The sequence below is a fragment of the Scomber scombrus genome, chromosome 11, assembly GCF_963691925.1.
Source record: "Scomber scombrus chromosome 11, fScoSco1.1, whole genome shotgun sequence".
NCBI lineage: Eukaryota > Metazoa > Chordata > Actinopteri > Scombriformes > Scombridae > Scomber > Scomber scombrus.
Window position 1 is genome coordinate 10,936,054 of NC_084980.1, and position 20,301 is coordinate 10,956,354.

At 41.1% G+C, this 20,301-nt stretch overlaps 2 protein-coding genes across 2 annotated transcripts in view; one reads left to right on the forward strand and one right to left on the reverse strand.

The window, feature by feature from the left end:
* Positions 1-1,349: 1,349 nt before the first annotated feature.
* On the forward strand, positions 1,350-2,907 carry ptger4c (prostaglandin E receptor 4 (subtype EP4) c). Its single transcript, XM_062428886.1, has 2 exons — positions 1,350-2,210; positions 2,341-2,907. The coding sequence occupies exons 1-2, from the start codon at positions 1,350-1,352 to the stop codon at positions 2,905-2,907; spliced, it is 1,428 nt and encodes a 475-aa protein (XP_062284870.1).
* A 1,340-nt stretch (positions 2,908-4,247) lies between these two features.
* The window catches only part of LOC133990633 (glial cell line-derived neurotrophic factor), an 18,146-nt gene continuing 2,092 nt past the window's right edge, over positions 4,248-20,301 (reverse strand). Inside the window, exons 2-4 of the mRNA XM_062429005.1 lie at positions 7,841-7,911; positions 6,341-6,560; positions 4,248-6,136 (exon numbers count right to left, since the gene is read on the reverse strand). Coding sequence (XP_062284989.1) covers positions 5,625-6,136; positions 6,341-6,560; positions 7,841-7,911 — 803 coding nt within the window. The 3' untranslated portion in view covers positions 4,248-5,624. The remainder of the gene's footprint in view (positions 6,137-6,340; positions 6,561-7,840; positions 7,912-20,301) is intronic.

The window sequence follows — 20,301 nt, forward strand, 5'->3', positions numbered from 1 at the left end:
TTAAACATTTAAACCCTCAGTGTTAAACTTTGCTTCCAGGAATTCTTGTTTCAAATTTTAAAAAATGAATAAATAACAACAGAAAAACTGCGCCGATTACCAAAAGCCAACTACCGGAAGCCTTCTCACTATAATATCTGGGCTCTTGTCTTTATCAGACTGTACCTCTGTTTTGAAATCAGATTACAGAGTAGCAATCATATCAGAAATACCTTGGATGCATGGATTAGAAAGCTGTCTTGGATTCTTTTTAAAGGATGTCGATTGTTATCAAACGTCAAAAAACTTTCTCAAAGCATTATCTGAGAAACAATAGATCTTTTTGTGTGTTTTGGATTGGTTGTACTATCGAATGCAGCTTTCAGGCATATAGTTATCAATATTGGGTTTGTGGTTTCAAACGGCTGCAGCACCATGTTGACTGTCTCTGTTCGTGGTGCTGATTGTGTTGAAGGTGCTGACCTTGGTGCTGAAGTGGACCTACACCATTTCCGTGTCTTTGTATTTATTTCTGGGTCATATGTGGCTGAAGAGACTGCTTTTGTTTCCCTGAATAACCTACCCAGTATACAGAAACCCAGGTAATTATAATACTGCGCTTCTATTGCGGAACCATCACATTCTTCCATTCATGGGAATCTTGCAATAGGGAATTGTATAGACGAACACTCCATGTGGCCTCAATTCAGAGTAGATCTCGCAGTTTATATGGTTAGAATTTAATGGTGAGCAAAGTTTAAGCAAATCTAGTAAGAGATAGTCATATTTTTAAATAAGGGAATATTTCAAGGCTAATATTCTGGTGAAACTCCAATTATTATGAGTACGTATTATAATGATCATAGAACATAGTATTTAGTTCATAGTCCTTGCTTTTACTTAAGTTTGACGTATTTGTTCTAAACGATACGAAATGTGAATTGGCATTTTGAGCTTGGGTTTGTGTTTCCGGTGCTGGTAGCTTTTTATTTCTAATACGTGTCGAGTAATGAAAAGTGTTGAATATTGATTGTTTGACTACAGAAATGTAATAATGGGAAACCTGGACCGCTGAGCCTACAGCCCGCGCGTCACTCTCCTGACATCAGCACAGAGCTTAAATACCCGCAGCAAGGAGCATTGTAAACACAACCAGGCACACCTGCATATGGGCGCATTGGGAACCAAACAGGAACATCACTTCAGAGTGATGCACTTTATGCTCTCTCTGGAATAACATTTTTAATCATGTAATACTTTAAATTCACTTTGTTTTAACTTTAAGTAACGCTCTATATTTCCAGAGCAGGTTCTCTGAATATCAGAGAAAGTTCCCGCTCTTTAATTCGTGTGCATTGTTGGTTTTAAGGATGATCAACGACACACTTGCGTTTGGAGAACTGGACACGAATGTTTCTGAGCCGCTGCCGCCTCTCTCTCTTATCCAAAACCACAGTTCGTTCCCAGCACTCCGACTGGAGTCAAAGTCTCTGGTCACCTCGGCCACGATGTTCGCCGTGGGAGTCCTGGGGAACCTGATAGCCATAGTTGTGCTGTGCATCTCCAAAAAGGAGCAGAAGGAAACAACTTTCTACACTCTGGTCTGCGGGATGGCCATCACTGATCTTGTGGGCACATGCTTCACCAGCCCGGTGGTGATCGCCACCTATGTGGCCAGCCGCTGGCCAGGAGGCGCCCTGCTCTGCCATTTCTTCTCCTTCTCCATGCTCTTCTTCGGCTCAGCCGGGATGTCCATCCTGTGCGCCATGGCTGTGGAGCGATACTTGGCCATAAACCATGCCTATTTCTACTCCCAGCACATAGACCGAACCATGGCGCGCTTTGCGCTCTTGGTCACCTACTTAGCCAACATTGTACTGTGTATTATGCCCAGTTTTGGCTTCGGGCAGCACGTCAGGCACTTTCCGGGTACTTGGTGTTTCCTGGATTGGAGGGCGATGGATCCACTCGGCGCCTGCTACTCCTTCTTGTACGGCGGAGTGATGCTGGTGCTGATTGCAGTGACAGTTCTGTGTAACTTGGCGGTGTGCAGGTCGCTGGTGGGGATGAACCAGAGAACAGGAATAGTGAGGACGGAGCTGTGTGAGCAGGGAGGCTCACGTCGCCGCTTCCCTCGGCTGCCGTCGGTCACTTCTGCAGCAGAGATCCAAATGTTCTGGCTTCTGGTCCTCATGACCATCGTTTTCCTGGTGTGCTCCATCCCTCTAGTGGTAAGGACAACAGTTTTGTATTCATATATTTTATGATATGCAGGGCGTGTGCCAAAGACATTGTGCTTTACTAAGTATTACACTTCGTTACATCTCAGACGTTCTCTGTCTCTCTGTGTGTTTCTGACAGGTGCGAATCTTCGTCAACCAACTTTATGACCCTGCTTATATTTCTGCTGGGGGGCAGCCTGACTACTGGAGTGACCTGATGGCAATCCGCTTCGCCTCATTCAATCCCATTTTAGACCCCTGGGTGTACATTCTGTGCAGGAAGAACCTGCTGCTAAAGGGCTGCGAGAAGCTGAAGAGGGTTGTGACTCGGGTTAAAGAGGGACATGAGGACAATATTGGTTGGGTGGGGGGTCAGCACTCTCCTCCGTCTTTAAACAGCGAAGACACAAGTTGTGCATCATTACGCACAGCCAGCTACAGGAACGGTATGGAAAGCCGAGTCACCATCAAGACTGAATCCTTTACAGACTTCACAATGAGACAAGCGTGGGATTACGACACCGCCCGGATCAACTTCCACCCGTTCAGTATTGAGTCCACCGCGATCCTCGGGTGTGAGGAGGAAGTAGCTGATTCAAAACAGGAGGCGGCCGCGAAGGCTTCTCCGGGACACATTCGAAGAGGGGACATTGTCACCTGCACGTTCAGCACACCGAGCTCCTGCCAGTCAGCGAAATGCCTTTGATAGACAGTTTATAATTTACTTACGCCACTTTAAAATCTCAGCAGAAGCAGCTACGTCAGGTGGACCGCAAACTGGCACTTTAAAAATTACACTTGGAGAAAAATCAGCGCTGTGGGTGTTTAAATGTACACCATCATCACTGAATTTATCACTCTCCATCAGAGAGCCATATCAGCTTCAATTATGAAATACTTGAGTCAACCCTTAGCAACTGACTGTGACTCAAATCAACCTCTCAACAGGTGTATTGGGCTATCAAGCATTTCTAGCACATCATCATTTAGCTTCCTGCAGAAATGTGTCTCTTAAAAATTAAAGTGCTTTATGGAGAGGATAAGTGCTCCACACAAATGGAGTTTCGTTGTCTGTATAATTGTTAATCTAACTTGTGTGTGTGTGTGTGTGTGTGTGTGTGTGTGTGTGTGTGTGTGTGTGTGTGTGTGTGTGTGTGTGTGTGTGTGTGTGTGTGTGTGTGTGTGTGTGTGTGTGTGTGTAGTGAACACGGGGTATCAAGGGCGGGGTATCAATGTACTCCCTAGCAAATTTAGCTAATGGCAAAAAGTGTGTGCCGTAAGTGATGTAGATCAGTTGTGACAATTTCCAAACAGGGGAAGTTATACAAAATATTATCATACCCTATGGGTACAAATAAAAGTGTGATTGTATGAATTTTGAAAATGTGCCATTTCTGTATTCATACCAGGCATCACTCATGTACATGGGTTGATATTACACTGTATCTCTTTTTTTTTTTAAATCTACATGCTGCTAATCTATTCTGTGCAATTAAACAGTGTTGCATAAAGCAGGGGAAACTGAATGTATACCATTTGTTTAATCTTGTTTTTATATTATACATTTGCATATGATATTTTGATCACCGCTGCTGTAAACCAGTCAAAGTGAACATATCACCTGTTTAAAAACGTAATAAGAAAAAAAACTGTTGCTGTGAGCTGCATGACCTGTGGGGTTTGCTGGATGTGTTGGTGGGTCTGTGCAGAGAAATAAAATGACACTGAAGATGGCACACTGTCTGTTCTGCTGTTTAAAGAAAAGTGAAATCATATTATTTATAGCAAACATTCCCAGTTGAACAGCCAGGTGGCAGGAGAGCGATACTGCCTTAAAAAAAAAGAGAGAGACATGAAGTTAACATTTTGCCCTGTGCATTTTCAACCAGCAGGTGGCGCAACAACATTAAAAAAAGTCCAGGTTAATCAGCATAGGGCAAAAAACAGTATTGGTTATATTATCCTTTACTGTATCATCATCATTAAGATCAGTTTGAAGTTATGTCATATGTAATAAACAGTTATAACCAGGTATATATTAAAAAAAGAACTTTATTCCCTTGGAGGATAATGCCATACAAAAATAAATTTATAATAATAATAATAATAATAATAATAATAATAATAATAATAATAATTATACATGACATACTGGTAGTGTGTAACTGAATTACTCAACCACTTTAAGATGAGACATGTTGATGTCCTGTAGTATAAATGCTTCATGCTACATTCTGGACACATAAAACTGATTTTCAGTTTCCATTACAGTTTGGGATAAGCTGAAATAATGACTCAATATCAGCCACAACTGTAGAGATCAGCTGTCAGACTCAAATATGTGAGATACTCTTACGCATATATATTTGTAAGTACACCACATCTTTCACTGTAGGTCAATTTATTTTTAAAATCTGTTGTTGTGATTTTTGTCTATCTGTCTAAATGTCTATCTGGTGTGAAATGTGAGGAAGTATTTAAACTTTGGTGTTTTTGTTTCCACATTTTTAGAAACATAAATTGCATCCAGTCTCGTTCCACTCAGAATCTGTTGAGTCCAAGTTTATGAGGCATTTGACAGCTCGGAAAAAGAAAATCAGCACCTTTATAAACGATGTACGAGAGCAGAATAACTGTCAACATGAAATCTGAATCTTGAAATAAATAGATATTCATCTACAATATAGTTCGTAAAAACAGCTCTCATAGGAAGCTATAATAAATAAATAATTTATCAGAAATAAATATATTTTTACTTTTATACAGTAATACATGAAGATGCATGGCATCCATTTGGATGAGTTCACCTGAACATAGAAAATGTAATGTCCCTGTTTTTGTGTGGGAAAAAATTATATTGAACTTCTGGGAGGAGCTGTCTTCACTGTGAGTAATAGTGAACATTGTGTCAGTCTTTTTCTTTCTTTAGTCTGAGTCAGCATATAAACACAGTGTCAGTCCTTTAACAGTGTCTTTTCTTTGTATCTCTTGAGCTTCAGCCTTTGGGTCTCACCCAAATCAAAACAGTCCTGTTACACATTAAGAGTCTATTTTATGAGTAATAATCGGTCTGGGGTGTACTGCATTGGGTACCAGTTGAAAACAATTCACTCTTTGAAGAGGCAAACAATAAATCCAGACTGTGATTCCCTGACGACCTCCCCCTCAGGCTCTGATCTTGACCTTTGCCCTCAGTTGTTCAGCTGCACCCAGACCTCTTCCTCCTTAACAGGAAGCGAACAAGCGGCCTCCATCACGTCCTCTGCTCTGTGTGTGTTACAGCACCCCCATCTGGCTCATCCTTGCACCCCGGCTTTCTTGTACGTACTGTACCATCCACACTGAGCCTATTGACTAATTTCTGTTCAAGAAGGGCAACAGCTACCCTCCCCCTTTTTGTCACCCTCTCCTTTGTTAATTTCTTCAGCCCATACACATGCAGCTGGCAGCGGATAATGACTGGATGGTCCTCCATGTGGTCTGCGCGTCCATGAAGGAAACTGGCTCATACCGGTCAGGCCGACAGCAGGGGTGGTTGCTGACCTTGCGGGTAGTACGCCGGGGCAGCGAGCCATTCTCCAGCAAGGCTCTCAGTGCCAAGTCGTAGTTTGTTCGCGAAGACTGGCAGGAGCCCACGCAGAACTTGAAGAGGACAATCTCATCTGAGTCAAACCCCAGTCCCAGGTCCCGAACCTTCATCTCTCTCTTCTCCACACGGCAGTCCCTGCTGCTCTGCTTTGGCTGCCTGTTTTTACCTTTACCCCTTCTATCTCCTTTTCCTGTCTCTTCCTCTTCCTCCTTTTCTTTCTTCTTCCTCTTCTTCTTTTTCTTTGGTGATCCCTTGGGTTGAGGTTCAGAGGGGTCGGAGGATCTTGGAGAGCGCCCCACCCAGCGACTACTGGGATGGTCATCCACCTCATCCATTACAAAGGGGTCTAAAAAAGAGAGGAAATTAAAGGAGTGGTGGACAGAACGACAAGTGAATACAATAGACAAGAAACACTCCTTGAATTCATATGAAATATATTTTGATGGCTGAGATACAAAGCAGATCCCATAACTCGCGCCCTCTTTCCACTCTAATACTGTCTGCTACAGCAGATGTGCTGTAAATTACACTTGCATAAGGGCTTCAGTACCATATAGAGCATGCCAAGTAGAGTAAGGGTCACTGTCGTCTTCCTGCTCCTCATCCTCCACCACCTCTGGCAGCGTCACAGGAAGCTCTCGCTCCTCCTGGCCTCCCAGCAGGCCCACAGCAGGGCCTGAGTCTGCTCCCACACCAGCTACACCAGCACCAGCTCTCACATGAGCTCCTTCTGCCAGAGGCAACAGAGACAGGAGCACCCACAGCAGCACCTACAAGAGACAGAGGACAAATGTGAGAGGGACTTCTCTAATTAACTTGCAGGTACTTTCTAGCATGCTAACATTTAGTACAATAAATTAATGAAGGAGCAAATGAACCCAAGGGTTGCCTTAAAAAGGCAGTTGCCAGTAACTTACTACAAGGACTCTAACTTCTGTAATTGAGTAGCTTTTTCATTACATGGTACTTTATGAAGTACTTTGGTACAATGTTAACATTTATGATATAATTAGAATTATTTTGGATTCATGTTTCAGGTCCATGTGATGAGTCTACATCTCATATTTACTGTTCTTTCAGCTCTGTTTGGTCTCATCCCATTACTGAGGGAAATATTTGGCTCTTTAGCTGCTAAAAGCTACACACTAGCTAGTTGTTAACTGTGTCTGTCATTTGGTGCATGGCAGGTAGCATACTTTTTTGTTGGAAACAGCTGGAGACAAAGCTGATGATAGCAGTGAGACTGAACCAAAACACCTTTTATGTAATGCTTGGAGATTGTTTCCATTGTTTACATAAACATACCTTTACCTTTAACCTTTCTTTATGCTAAGCTAAGCTTATTTTGTTTCTTTGACTTTTGATGTATGATGACTGACTTCTAGTCAGGCAAGAATACAACGGGTCAGAGCAACATGCAGCAGCATAAAGTTCTCCTTTTTGCTCTGAGCTCTTTTCTTTCATAAGCAAGCTTACATACAAAGTAAAGATAGTCACAGTCAGGATGCTATACAGACAAAAAAAACTGATAAGGACAATGAGATAATACTCATGTAAGCACATCAAATCCAGAAGCTATATGAAGGAGCAACAGCTACTCTTACTTAATTATTTTCCATCTAAAGTGATCTCATTTACTCTGAAGTCAAATAACTCTGCTTCCTTTCGTCCCCGGATCAAGCTTTGTCCACTGGCTTATAATTTAGCAATGAAAGCCTCAGCTCTGACATGATTTTATGGAAAGCTCACTTCTGAGCCTAGTGGGAATGGATTTCATTAACAATTTATACCCACATATAACTCATCCTCTGGTTTATAGAGGTCTGTAGAGTTGAAATGAAAAATGATAAGGGGAGGTTATTTGCAGAGATGGTGATTTCATAGAAGATGATGGCAAATAAGAATCATGCAAAAAAAAGATGAATGGAAGAAGAGAAGAAAAGTAGATAAAAAAAGAGATAAATGACAGATAGATGACAAAGAGTATGATAAAGAAAGACAGGGACGTTTCAGGGTGCTCTTTTGGCAGTGACGTCTGTTCCTGACAAACCTTGGCCTTGGCTGACATTACAGAAGTAATCTCTTGTCTATCCTTCCTCCGAACCCTCCATCTGGTCCCACCTGGAGAGAAAGAGAAAGAGAGAGGAATGTAAGAACAAGAACAAGGCTTCACTCTGTCAACTTTCCCCTTCCCAGAACTCCCTTTGAAAAGGGTAACATAAACTAAAGGCACAATATGCGGGCAATATGAAGTCTATACATTCACAATTGTCCAGATACTGTAAAAAAAACAGCCGTGTGGGCCCCTGAGCAAGCCGACATGTCACATAAATCACGTCCTCAATGCACGAGGATGGCGTGTTTGTTGCCGCTTCAGTAAAAGACCAGTGTTTGCTGCCAGCTAGTGTGGCTAGTGTTGGCTTGTCAGTTCATACAGTCATGCAAACAGCCTCAGTCCAGCAACAAAAGGCAACATCTGCGATATACTTGTCAAAGGCATTCTTCAGGGTTATTCCTGTGGCAGAGGTACAAGCAGGGGGAACCAGGCATAGCGAGAGCACTTCGCGGAGGTCCTGGACAAAAACCACAGAGATGCAGGACAGGTGATAAGAAGTGTCACGGATAGAGATGTTTATATATAGTACGTGCAGTGTGGAGAGTTGCACTGGCTGCAGAGTGCCACCCATCCGTAACATGAAGTCATAATATGTAACTCAGCGGAGATCAGAGCATCATGTTTGTAGATGTTCCTCGTCTATGTTGCATCAGTTTATTGGCACAGAAAGAAGTAGTGGAAAAAAGTATGAGAAGAAATTAACGGGTTTAAACCCAAATATGTAGTATGTATTAAGTTGACATCGAAAGTTCATTTTTGATCTTGGAAACAGCAGTTGACAAAATTGTGTACCAAGGTCAATAAGTAGCTGTTCTGGACCTTTTCACTGTATCACAGGATCCTCCTAAAAAATGTCCAACTACACAATTCTCATGAAATTGTAGATATTAAAATTTCCATTTTTCTCAGCACTTTAAACTTGCATTGACCAATTAACCAATTTTTTGGCCACTTGAGGGCAACGGAAACAAGTTATCAACACAACATTGACGTATCACCTTTTACCTTAATATGTTTATAATATTGTTCTCAAGCTGTTGCTTACACATTCAGCAGTTATGGAGCATCATTATCATTCATGACGAGTCATGTTTCTGTCCAGCTGGTGAGTGAAATTCCAGTATTCGCTCTCTTTTAGCTCTGTTTTTGGTCTGTATTAACTTCTAAGAGAAATATCTGGATCTTTAGCTGCTAAATGGTCCACAATGTTGACCAGAAATCTGTAAACTGTGTCTCATAGTGTTGAGAGTGGTGAGAGTGAACCAAAACAGTAAAGTCATAGCCAGGCTGCCAAACAATGAAATGAAACTCACTATAAATCTCTGTAAAACCAAGGGGAGCTGCAGAGTCGGGTTATGATGCTCTGTCCACTCATCACTATGAGTGACACCTCTGTAATTCTGGTCATTTGATACATTGCTATTAAAAAAATAGCAATGATATCAATTTTAAGGGCTTCCTGTGTATGTTTATTATATTCATAATGACATGGAGTGTCATGCAACATGCTGCCAGTGATGGCAATATGCTAGCTAGCTGGAGATTCTGTTAGTATGTTGACAGAAGTGAATGTAGTGTGCGTTTTAGGGCTGTGTCGAGTGTGGTTCTGGGACACTTGAACACACTGTGATGCCTCGGTGTTGTCGGTCCAACTCAATGAAACACTAGTTCTTGAGGCAAAGCCCCCCTGATGAACCTGTACACTTTTCTGCACTCTCACGCTCAAACACACACACTGCAGGGACCGATGATAGGTCAAAACATTTAACATTAACACTAAGTGAACTACCATAAACAGAGGAAAGCAGCAGGTCAGCACATTTAAAAGGCTAAAACCAGTGATCATTTGGCATTTTTGCCTGATAAATGACTTAAACAATTATGAGATTGCTCCTAATTATCTTAATAATCATTCTTTAAAGAGTTTTTGTGCCTTCTGGGCCACTGGGAGGATCCTCCGTTTTTCAGACTTGAGAGTTTTGATTACTCTAAAGTCAGTACTGAAAACAAAGGTGATCATGCCACCGAGTCTCACAGAAGCCAAATCAATGCACAAATCTTCAAAGATATCTTGTTTTCTTTGACCTTTCATTACTTCATATTTTGAGATTTGGCCATCAGCAATAATGTCTAATCTGACAACAGATTTGTGTAACAACATTATGTCTAGTCTACAGATACCCCCAACATCTTTTAAACCACATCTGTCATCTCTGAAATGCTTTGTATAACTTTGGCACTGAACTACAGCAAGACCATACACACCCATAGTAACGTATTCAAGCATGTACTGTTCATCTAGATTTAACTGATATGTAGTGTACCATGTTTATTTAAAAGTCAAAAACAATCCCAGCAGTTCTGTCTGTACAGCGAGATGGAAGACTGACAAAGCGTTACGGATCACAGGTCATGATAAGAGCAGTTGATGCTTTTATGCAATCCTGCATAGTCCAGCTGTAGGGATCCAGTCGAGAGAGAAGTAAAGTTACAGACACTGAGGGGTGAGAGGGGGACAAAGAGACAAAGTGAGCATAATTCAGGCAGACAGACAGAGTACACACCACGGCTGCAACCTAAAACCAAACTGTGCTGACTCCTCGGCCCTCCGTCTCCCTCTGTCTCTGAGCTGATTTAAAACCTGACAGCAGCGTGAGGCAGGACAGAGGGGGATGCAGCGTGCAGGCCTTCCTCAACAGATCTTCACTGGGTCTCAGGAGAGGTGCCATTCTGAGTCCCTAATGCCACAGCTGGGAGTGTTTAGCTCCTTTTAGGTCAGCGAGCTGGGAGTCTACATGGGCCTGTCTGCTGGTTCATTTCACCTTGGTACTCTGGAGCTGTTTACAGCTCGACGCCTCCAGCCTTTTCAAGGATGAGGCGAGTGGGGGAGTTGAGGGGTGGAGAGAAGAGGAAGAGGAGGAGTGGGACACTGGGCCTAAAGAGCTCCAGACTGACACAAGCCTGCTGATGGTGTGTGTATATGTAAAGATTCAGATCCAACAAAGTTAATGTGTGTTTCTATGCGTGTTTAGAGAACAGAGCATGTGTTTCTTCCTCGAGTGGCTGATTAAAGCCACTGGTTTGTCCATCAGGCTGGATGTCTGCAGAAGGGTAAGGCCTCCCTAAGCAAAGACAACCCATAAAGATGGAGCCAGTTACTAGCTTATTCTGCTGTTCACTGTTATTCCAAACACTATTTAAGTGCTTGGACAGGATGAATGTGGACTTTGTTTTGAGGATATTTATAAGGTAGGAGTAGGATATTAGCTTTAAAACAGAGGCGGCCAGTAATTTATTCACTAAGGAGCAGGATGCACAGTCATTTTTGCCAGCATTTGGTCTTTCAATTTACAAGCCATTGTTTGATAACAAACTTCTGAATTTACTTCCCTACAAAGTCAAAACACAGTAACAGTCAGTCAAGGTTGAGTTAAGGCCAGAATTGTTTAAAAAAATATATTTTGCCACAGAAATGTGTTTTCGGGCAGGAAAATAATGTTCAACAATTAGGAAACAAGGGTAAAATTTTAAGTTTTAAAGTAGTTTTTTATACTACAAAAATACAGCAGTAGCTAAATCTAATCATAATGCAGATAAAGTTACACCAGATAAACTAGTCCTGCAAAAAGATAACTAGCCTAATTAAGCAGAGTAGCAGTAACTGCTGTCTCTGCAGCATCTGACTCTAACTTGGCAGTATTAGTATGGTATGATGTGGTTAAAGCAGCCTTTAAATACACATTTGTTTTCAATTATAGAATAATGTATTAAATTACTTAACTTGTTCAAATGGACAAAAAAAGCTGATGTTTTTGTAAGGTTTCATAAAATCTGTGACAGTTATTAATAATCAGCCTAAGGCATAAGATGAAGGTTTTACAACTTGTAAATCTATTACACATTTGGCTGATTTCCTTTTTAGCCAACATCACTGTCTTTGTCTGCCTTTGTACAGCAGCAAAAGTAATACAATAAATCAACAATTTTATTACTGTTAAAGATATCATTCAGACTTTTATTATTATTGCTATTTCCAGCAGAGACACGTGTTTGCTATGAAAGGAAGCAGGGCAACATAATATAAATGTGTTTCTGATTAGTGATCTTGGTGCCTACTGTATACTATTACATCCTCAGACCTGGGTTTTGCCCACAAAGCCCCTATAAACCTCTCACCTTGTAAAAAAAAGAAAAGAAAGAAAGCTCTGAGCTCTCTGGTGTTTCACCTCTCTCTAAAAGCCAAACTTCTCTGATAATGACCTGCTATTAGAGACACAATATTGTTCTCTGCTGTGCGCGCATGCACATACGCGAAATGTTCTGACCTCCAGCTTTAACCTGTCACTACCGCGGTGCCTGATTGCAGGAGCGAGGAGGAAAACAGGGTACAGTAAATCACCGCTGGCTCAGTAAAAGACACCTGCAGTGTAAGAGGAGATGCGGGAGAGAGAGAGGCAGAACACCAGGAGAGCCGTCTGATCACTACCAGACACTGAGAAATCTGTGAAATCTGCTCTGCATACATACATCCAGAGCAGTGTGAGAACTTGTTTTTCCTCTAATCTTGCTTGTGACATTCTATTGACAGTCGTTGGCTTCAGGGTTCAACGCCAAGCACTCACAATCTGACATGCGTGTTTGTTTTTATCTTTTATCCTTATTTAAACACAGTTTTTTAAGAGACAAACTTGGGATTCAGGGCTATGTCTAGTAGTCTAGTCTAGACCTGTAAAGTGATCTGCACTCTTAACCCTAACCCTAACTATTTTAATCAATCGTTATCATTCATTTTGGAGTAAAAATGCCAAATATTTGCTGGTTTCAGCTGCTCAAGTGTAAGAATATGATGCTTTTTTATTGTACATGATTTTAAACAAAATATCTTTGAGTTTTGGACTGTTGGTCAGACAAAACGAGACATTTGAAGAAGTGGTAAATTATAAAGAATATTTTACACAATTTTTTAAAACTTTTATAGACAAAGCAATTGATGGACTAATAAAGAAAATAAACACCAGATTAATCAATAATGAAAATAAGTAAATACCTTTTCATTTTAATGACACTTCACTTAATGCTTCATACACATTAAATATCTTTTTCTCTTGTTCAATGTGCTTTCTTCTCCTTTCTGGCTAAACCAATTTCACTCTTCAGCAGTTAATGACAGCATGTCTTAACTATTCAAAGCAGCCACAAAGTCACAGTAAAAAAAACTAGAGGAGGAGCGATAAGATAATAAATATTGGGGTGAAAAAAGACACAAGGAGAAAAAGGTGAAGCGTAAGGAGAATGAAAAAGGAGAATGGGGCTTTTTCCAGGGTAAAAGAAAATGGAGAAAAAGGTAATTGGACCATTAAATGGGAGAAGTCTAAAAGTAGAGATAAGCTGAACACAGGGAAGCAAGGGAATGGCCAAATGAGAGCGCAGAAAGAGAGCGCAGACTGAGGACCAGTCAGTCTGTAATCCCATAATCCCTGGCAGGCAGGCAGGATGTAATTGCTCGTTAGTGCCAGTTTCCACTCTGAGGCCTGTCACTGCTGGAAAACCACAGAGCGCCGCCAAAATGAGAAACAGATAGCAGATGCCATGCCTCGGTTCAAATAGGTAGGTAGGCCCCTCAACCATACCCCCTCCCATGAAATACACACACATGTGAGTGCACACCGCCTCGCTATTTCTGTCTGTTGCCCCTTTTATTGTCCTTCCTTTAACTCATAGTAATTTCTCTGCCACAAACACACACATATACACCCTATCTTCGTCAATTTCTCTCCTACACACACTAAAGCACGGAGGAGGCCGGGGTAATCAGAGGTGTGGACACTACAGAGCCTGGAGGAGGATGGTGAAGACTGAAGGGAATCTATGTGACCTCCCCCCTCGCTGCGTTTCTCCCACCAGGAGGTTTTATTAACCCAACTGAATACATCTGAGGAAGACGTGTCGGAGAATCTTTCAGGCCAGTAACAGAAAGTAAAGTGTGAGAGAGAAACGAGCAGGGAGGAGAACTTCGGTTAGCTGAGAGGAATAAGCTGTCAGGAGCAGCGAGCGTGACTGCGAGTAACACAAACCGGGTTTGATTCCAATCTCTCACCAAGAACCACATGTTCAAGACAGGTGCTGTTCACAAATGTATTGGTGGCAAATTAATTTACTGATTAACTGAATGGACAATTGATCAAAAATTGAAATTAATCTCCAACAAGTTTGATAATCAATTGATCGTTTATGACATTGGAGCTAAAATATAAACCATTTGATAGTTTCAGTTTCTCGAATGTCTTCATCTGTTTTGATCACAGTGTATTACATATAAATTGAATATTTCATTGACTGTTGGGTCGAGCAAAACAAGCAATGTGAAGATGTCACCTTGGGCTTTGGGATGTTGTGACTGGCATTTTTCACTGTCTGACTAAGCGATGTTTTTCATCATGTGCAACATTAGTTTCAACTTATATCACCTCGGAGATATGGCTAACGTACTGGCTATCAGTTGCTTATTTACACATCCAACACAGAGAAACAGAGAAAGATTATCATTCATTTGAAGTCATGTCTCTCTTTTAATATTCAGTGTCCTTTGAGCTCTGTTTTTGGTTTTTCACCAACTTCTGAGCGAAACATCTAGCTCTTTAGCTGATGAAAGCTGTGTAGAGGGAATCAAAACAGGAAAGTTGCAGGCCGTAAAGTCAAAACAATGAGCTAAAAGATGCTAAAACACTCCATAAAGCAGAGTTGGGTCACTATAAACAACATCTTTAATATTACATCTCTTCATATGATCCAGTGTTAATACAAAAATTGAGGAGCTTTAAAATGCATCATACACATTATTATGATGATTATATTGTCGATTATGTGCTTGTGAAGGGTTAACTAGCCACAGATTATGGGGAACAGTACTTCTTTCAAGCAATGCCTGTAGGGTTCGACGATACAACCTGGACCTCATTAGAAGTACCTATTAGAGGTAAACTTATTGGTTGTCTGATGATAAAACCTGAGTGATTAGCGATTTATTTAACTGACCCTGCAGCTTTCTCACCACACCAAAAAGACAAGAGCTCCAGGTGTCTAATGGTTCTTCCGTGGGATAAATAAAGCACTTTCCACAGGGAACAACGTGTTTGAAGTGTAACGGTTCTAGTTTAACACCTTCACACGAGCAGGTTCAAGCTGCCAAAGGTGCTGCGGAAAGTTACTGCAGGTCATCGTGGAGCTGGGATCAGGGGGGGTCACAACAAGCACGATAAAGTACACGTTTTCACAGTACGTAAAAGTGTCATATGTGACCGGCACATTAACCTGGAGCTTCAACCCTGATGGCATTATTAAGACAGAAAGAGGGAGAGAGCTGCCACTAAAGCCACCTGACTCCACTAATGGAAACATGTTCTCACTGTGAAGCATCATCGCTGCAATATAGCTTGCAGCAGAGGAAACACAGGCACTATGGGGCATTTGGCAACCAAGAGAGCATTACAAAATGATAGCAGTCTAACAATATCATGTAAAAAGGAATAAAACTCTGCCCTTAAAGTCGTAAAGTATACTATATTGATTAAGCTGCTTAGACATCACAGACGCACATTTCCAGTTAGCTAATGGTTGTTAATCTTGCAGGTATGCACGCTGCCAACTCCCTCTTTCACAATATGTTGCTGTTGTCATTAATCTGTCAATAACATCTCATTAGATTATAGTCATTTCCCTAAGAGTGCATCCGTTGCAATAAGGGAACGTATCATGCATGTTTCCAGGTCTATATTTTTAGTCCGGAGTGTTTTAGTGTCGGTCTCTTTAAGGCCCCCCCTCATTCACCGGCTCCAAAGGCTACGTTAACAAATAGACATTTCTTTTTCTTGTTCTTTACTCAAACTGACCAAAAGAAATATACAAATACTCTGTAACTTTCCAAATGCATTCATACTTGTTCAATTCCGATCCAAAATATGTAAGTAGACAACACAAATAACCCATGGAACCATAGCAACGAAGACAACAGAATGATCCGACGTCATTTTGAAGAGGAAGTAACAGTAATCATGTAAACAAAGTGTTCACAGTTGAAGCTTTGGTTTTCGACTTTCAGGTAACATTTTTACAAACATTCGCCTCACGTTTGGGAACTTAAAGTATGTTTAACATGAACATCCAGCATTATAACAACATATGAATGACACAAAATTTTAAAAAAGCATTTTCGAAATGGTTTAGAGTACACAACCAGAGAACTGAATCAATGCTAGAAATGGTGTGAAGGGTTTCTGGTACAGTAAGGAGCTATAATGAACCTGATGTAGGATTTTCCACATCAGCTGTAATGTCCATGATGTACAATGGTCTCTACAAGATTAAGCGTGCAGGGTCACTGGAAAGTTTAGCTAATGTGCAGTTAGCACTAATTACCCATACAGAGACCCAAAATGCAACAGACTTATACGTGTCTTGTGACCCGATCAGATAAATTGGTTGGGACACCATCATCTGCCGAGCTGGGCCTTTTTCCCCCCATGAGCACTGAGGTAAAGACGGCCTCCTGATGCGACACATCTGTGTCCTCACCGTCTCGCTCTCCTTCACATTGTTTCTCACTAAGGCAGTTTCCCCAGTGTCCCTGACCTTAATAACCCAAATTCCTGCCTGATTAAGTTGGTTTTAAAAGGAAGCCACACAGAGAGCGGTTGGGTTAGCTTCACCTTAAATGGGAACACATTTTAACGGTGTTGGAGCGGTGATCAGAGGGTAAGATTTCACTTTCCGGTGTTTATGAGGAGGACGGCAGCACTGAAAAGGCCTCAAAGAAGATTCGACCCAGACGCCTTTCTGTTTCTTTCTTTTTCCTCTCTTTCAAACACATTCTGTATAACTGATATTTCCACTCACACACACACATACACACAGCTTTCATACAAAACCACACACACACACCTTTCATACAAAACCACACACACACACACACACACACACACACACACACACACACACACACACACACACACACACACACACACACACACACACACACACACACACACACACACACACACACACACACACACACACACACACACACCTTTCATACAAAACCACACACACACTAAAATCCAGTCTCCCACCCTCACGACCTTTTCTTGCTCCCATCTCATGTTGTTATTTCTCCAAATTAAGCCCACACTGAGCCTGAGAGTAGCACTCAGAAAAGTGGCCATCAGTGACACACACACACACACACACACACACACACACACACACACACACACACACACACACACACACACACACACACACACACACACACACACACACACACACACACACTGGTCATTATTAGTGTGACTTGTGTCTGGGTGAACCAGCGCTCTCCAAAGTGTTTCCGTGTCGCCCGCTTGTGCCCCAGACAGACTGGGTTTAATGACCTGGCCTGATAGTTCAAAGCAACCCTCAGACGCTATGATTAATGAATCTGACCCACTAATTTTAGAAGAATACAGCTTATTGTATCAAAAAAAAAACTCTCACAGACACAAACACTGCACCGGGCTAGTTAACATTCTTCTGCATTTTGAGAAAAAGTTGTTTTAAGGAGGAAGATTTTACGATAAGGACAGGAGTTAGCTTTATGTTTCATCAGCGGCTCCAAAAGTATTAACTGCTGCTTTGTTCTAAATAATTTAAGCTGTTTGAACTTGAAGAAGCCAAAGTGCTCAACAACAACAAAACAATTCAAGATCAGAGAAAGAAATAATTCCCCCGGCATACTTACACGAGATTGTCCGCTGTAACAAAAGCAAGGAACCCAAAGAACAGAAGTAGCATGGGAAGCATTTGTCTGAAGGAATACATCTAACAAATTGAAATTCCTTGTTGTCAGATCATGCCTCCTTCAATTTGCCCTGAAGGAATCACTGTGGTTCGCTGCATACTCTAAGCACTTCCAGATTTAAGTTGCCCTGTGGCACTTCAGGTTGCATAATCAATCTCTCTCACCGCACTCTCTCCATTAGCACCGGGACAAAACAACCAGAGTAATGTTACACCCCGAGACTGAGACCCAGCTGAAGACGAGGCTCCCTGCGCTGAGCAAACATCCATCTTTTAACAACTGATTTCCACTAATATGAAAATAATGTACACCTCTTTAATGGTTGAACGTTTAAGTCCATTATTGATGTATAAGGTATATATTGAATCTGTTGCCTGTCGGTGTTAATGATGCTTTTTATGTTCTCTATAGTTTTTGTTCCTAGCAATCTAAGCAATCTGTACATTTCATCATAAAGGGATAGATTCAGTTTTTCAAGTCTGTCTTAAAACAATATTCAGATGCCCAAATGACCACTGAAATAGTTTTTTTCTTGCTGTAATCATCCCTTCTGTTCATACTAGCCAAATAAAAGTTGTTTCTAAACGTGCTTACAATGTACATGATGGGAGACAAAATCCACGGTTGACCTTCTGTGTAAAAATGTGTTTAAAAGTTCATTTGAAGCTAATATGAAGTGTCAGCCATCGGAATTAGTCAATATCAAGTTGTTGTATTTCAAAGTTATAATTGTATTAGTACCAAATCCTCCTTCCTGTGACTGTCCTTACAGCACATGTCACTGTCAGAGAACAAAAAGGGTGAATTCTAAGATATCCACATAATTTGACTAACTCAGAGACTCCTGAAGCCTCACTTTAACTTCAGATAAACTTTTAAATAGATTTCTGCACAAAATAAGGACTTTGGATTTTGTCCTCCATCACTTACATTGAGAGCACATTTAGAAACAATCTTTTATTGGCCAGTATTAGCAGGAGGAATGATAGCAGAATTTCTCTCAGTGTTCATATGGGCACCTGATCATTGTTTAAAAAATGTGAACCTGTCCTTTAAAGTCTTCAATTACTTAGTATTTGTTTCAGGATTCTTACAAGCTTTCGATTCTATCTTTATTATTCTTTAGTGAGTAAGGTTTACGATGCAATTAAAGTTACATTACAAGACTTTGGACTTTATTGGATGTTTAAACAATGTATAGATTGTTCGAGACCAGTGTTTGATCCTGAAAATGGACAAACTGATGACTTCAGATTTAGAAATCCAGGCATTATACTTAATTTGGTCAAAAGAATGAAAACTACATTGTAAAGTAAGGTCATTAAGGAGCAAATCTTAAATTTGATTAAGTATAGATATATTGTTTTCTGAACCATTTAAACTCATTTTTCCTCACTATGGCCTCAATTTTTCACCCAGCAATGCAAGACTGAGAAATGCCAACATTAATGATGACTCTGCTGCGTTCAAGTCTCCCAGTAAACCATGACACTGTGACAGCCAGACACCATGCACAACACCAGGACCCTGAAACTGAAGCAGCTACATGGAATTCAGCCATCATTAATTTTATTATTTACAGCTATTCATTTCCTCCTGAGACATGTAGGAAAAGGTTTATTCTGAAAATGTGCTTCTGATAGATCCAATTACAGAATCTGAGCATTACAGCGAATCTAGTTAAATAAAGACAAGGTCAGCAGGAAAACTACCCTATATGGTCATGAACACTTTTTAAAATCATTTTGGAATATTTATTGTTTATTAAAAAAAACTCTGAATGCTTAGTGAGTAATGAAGACAACTGGAAGAGAAGGAAAAACTGTGTCAGAGTCTGTCTACAGCCACAATGGCTCCAACATACATTTATGAGAATCCTTCTATATAAATAAGTGGTAATAACGATAACTTATTTTGTCATTTTTATTACAAGTGTTTAACTGACTCTCGGTGAGTCTGAGGAGCAGCACAGAGTAGAGCAAAAGAAGAATTAAACCTGTAACACCAACAAACGGCACGCTTGCTCTCGTAAAGCCGCATGCCAGTTAAAACAAACCAGACCACACATCGGGAGGCTGCTGGTAAAGAGGACAAGCCGGCCCTGCCGTACCTGACCCTCGACAGGGTGACCGCTGACCTCGTGACCTTTGACTGCAGGAAGTGAAAGCTGTGGCAGTGTGACGGGGGAGTGTGAGATGCCTGAAGCTGAGGCGATGCTCTCATGTTCAGCCTGAGAGCGAACCTGAGATTTTAAGAGACACCGGTGATGAAAAACAAGGTTGTTTCACGACATGTCTTTTGCACATTTTACAGGCATTTAGTGGGGGGATGCCTGCTGACGATGTGCGACATGTTTCAAAACTCTCACATACTCACGCCGAGAAAAAGAAAAACCAAACCAAAGCAGGATTCAACTCTGAACATCAGTCCTCCGACTAAGCCTTGTCTGTGTTGTGCATGCATGAGTGACATTGTATGTACATGAATGTGTGAGTCAGTGGGTCACTGAGTCAGGCGTTAACTATGAAAGTTCATCTCTGACTATGTGAGTCAGTGAGGCATC

What these genes read in the sequence shown, in the direction of transcription:
- ptger4c (XM_062428886.1), top strand. Translation starts at nt 1,350, where the DNA reads ATGATCAACGACACACTTGCGTTTGGAGAACTGGACACGAATGTTTCT. An exon ending in TGTGCTCCATCCCTCTAGTG is followed by an intron (nt 2,211 to 2,340) that starts GTAAGGACAACA and finishes TGTTTCTGACAG; the next exon opens with GTGCGAATCTTCGTCAACCA.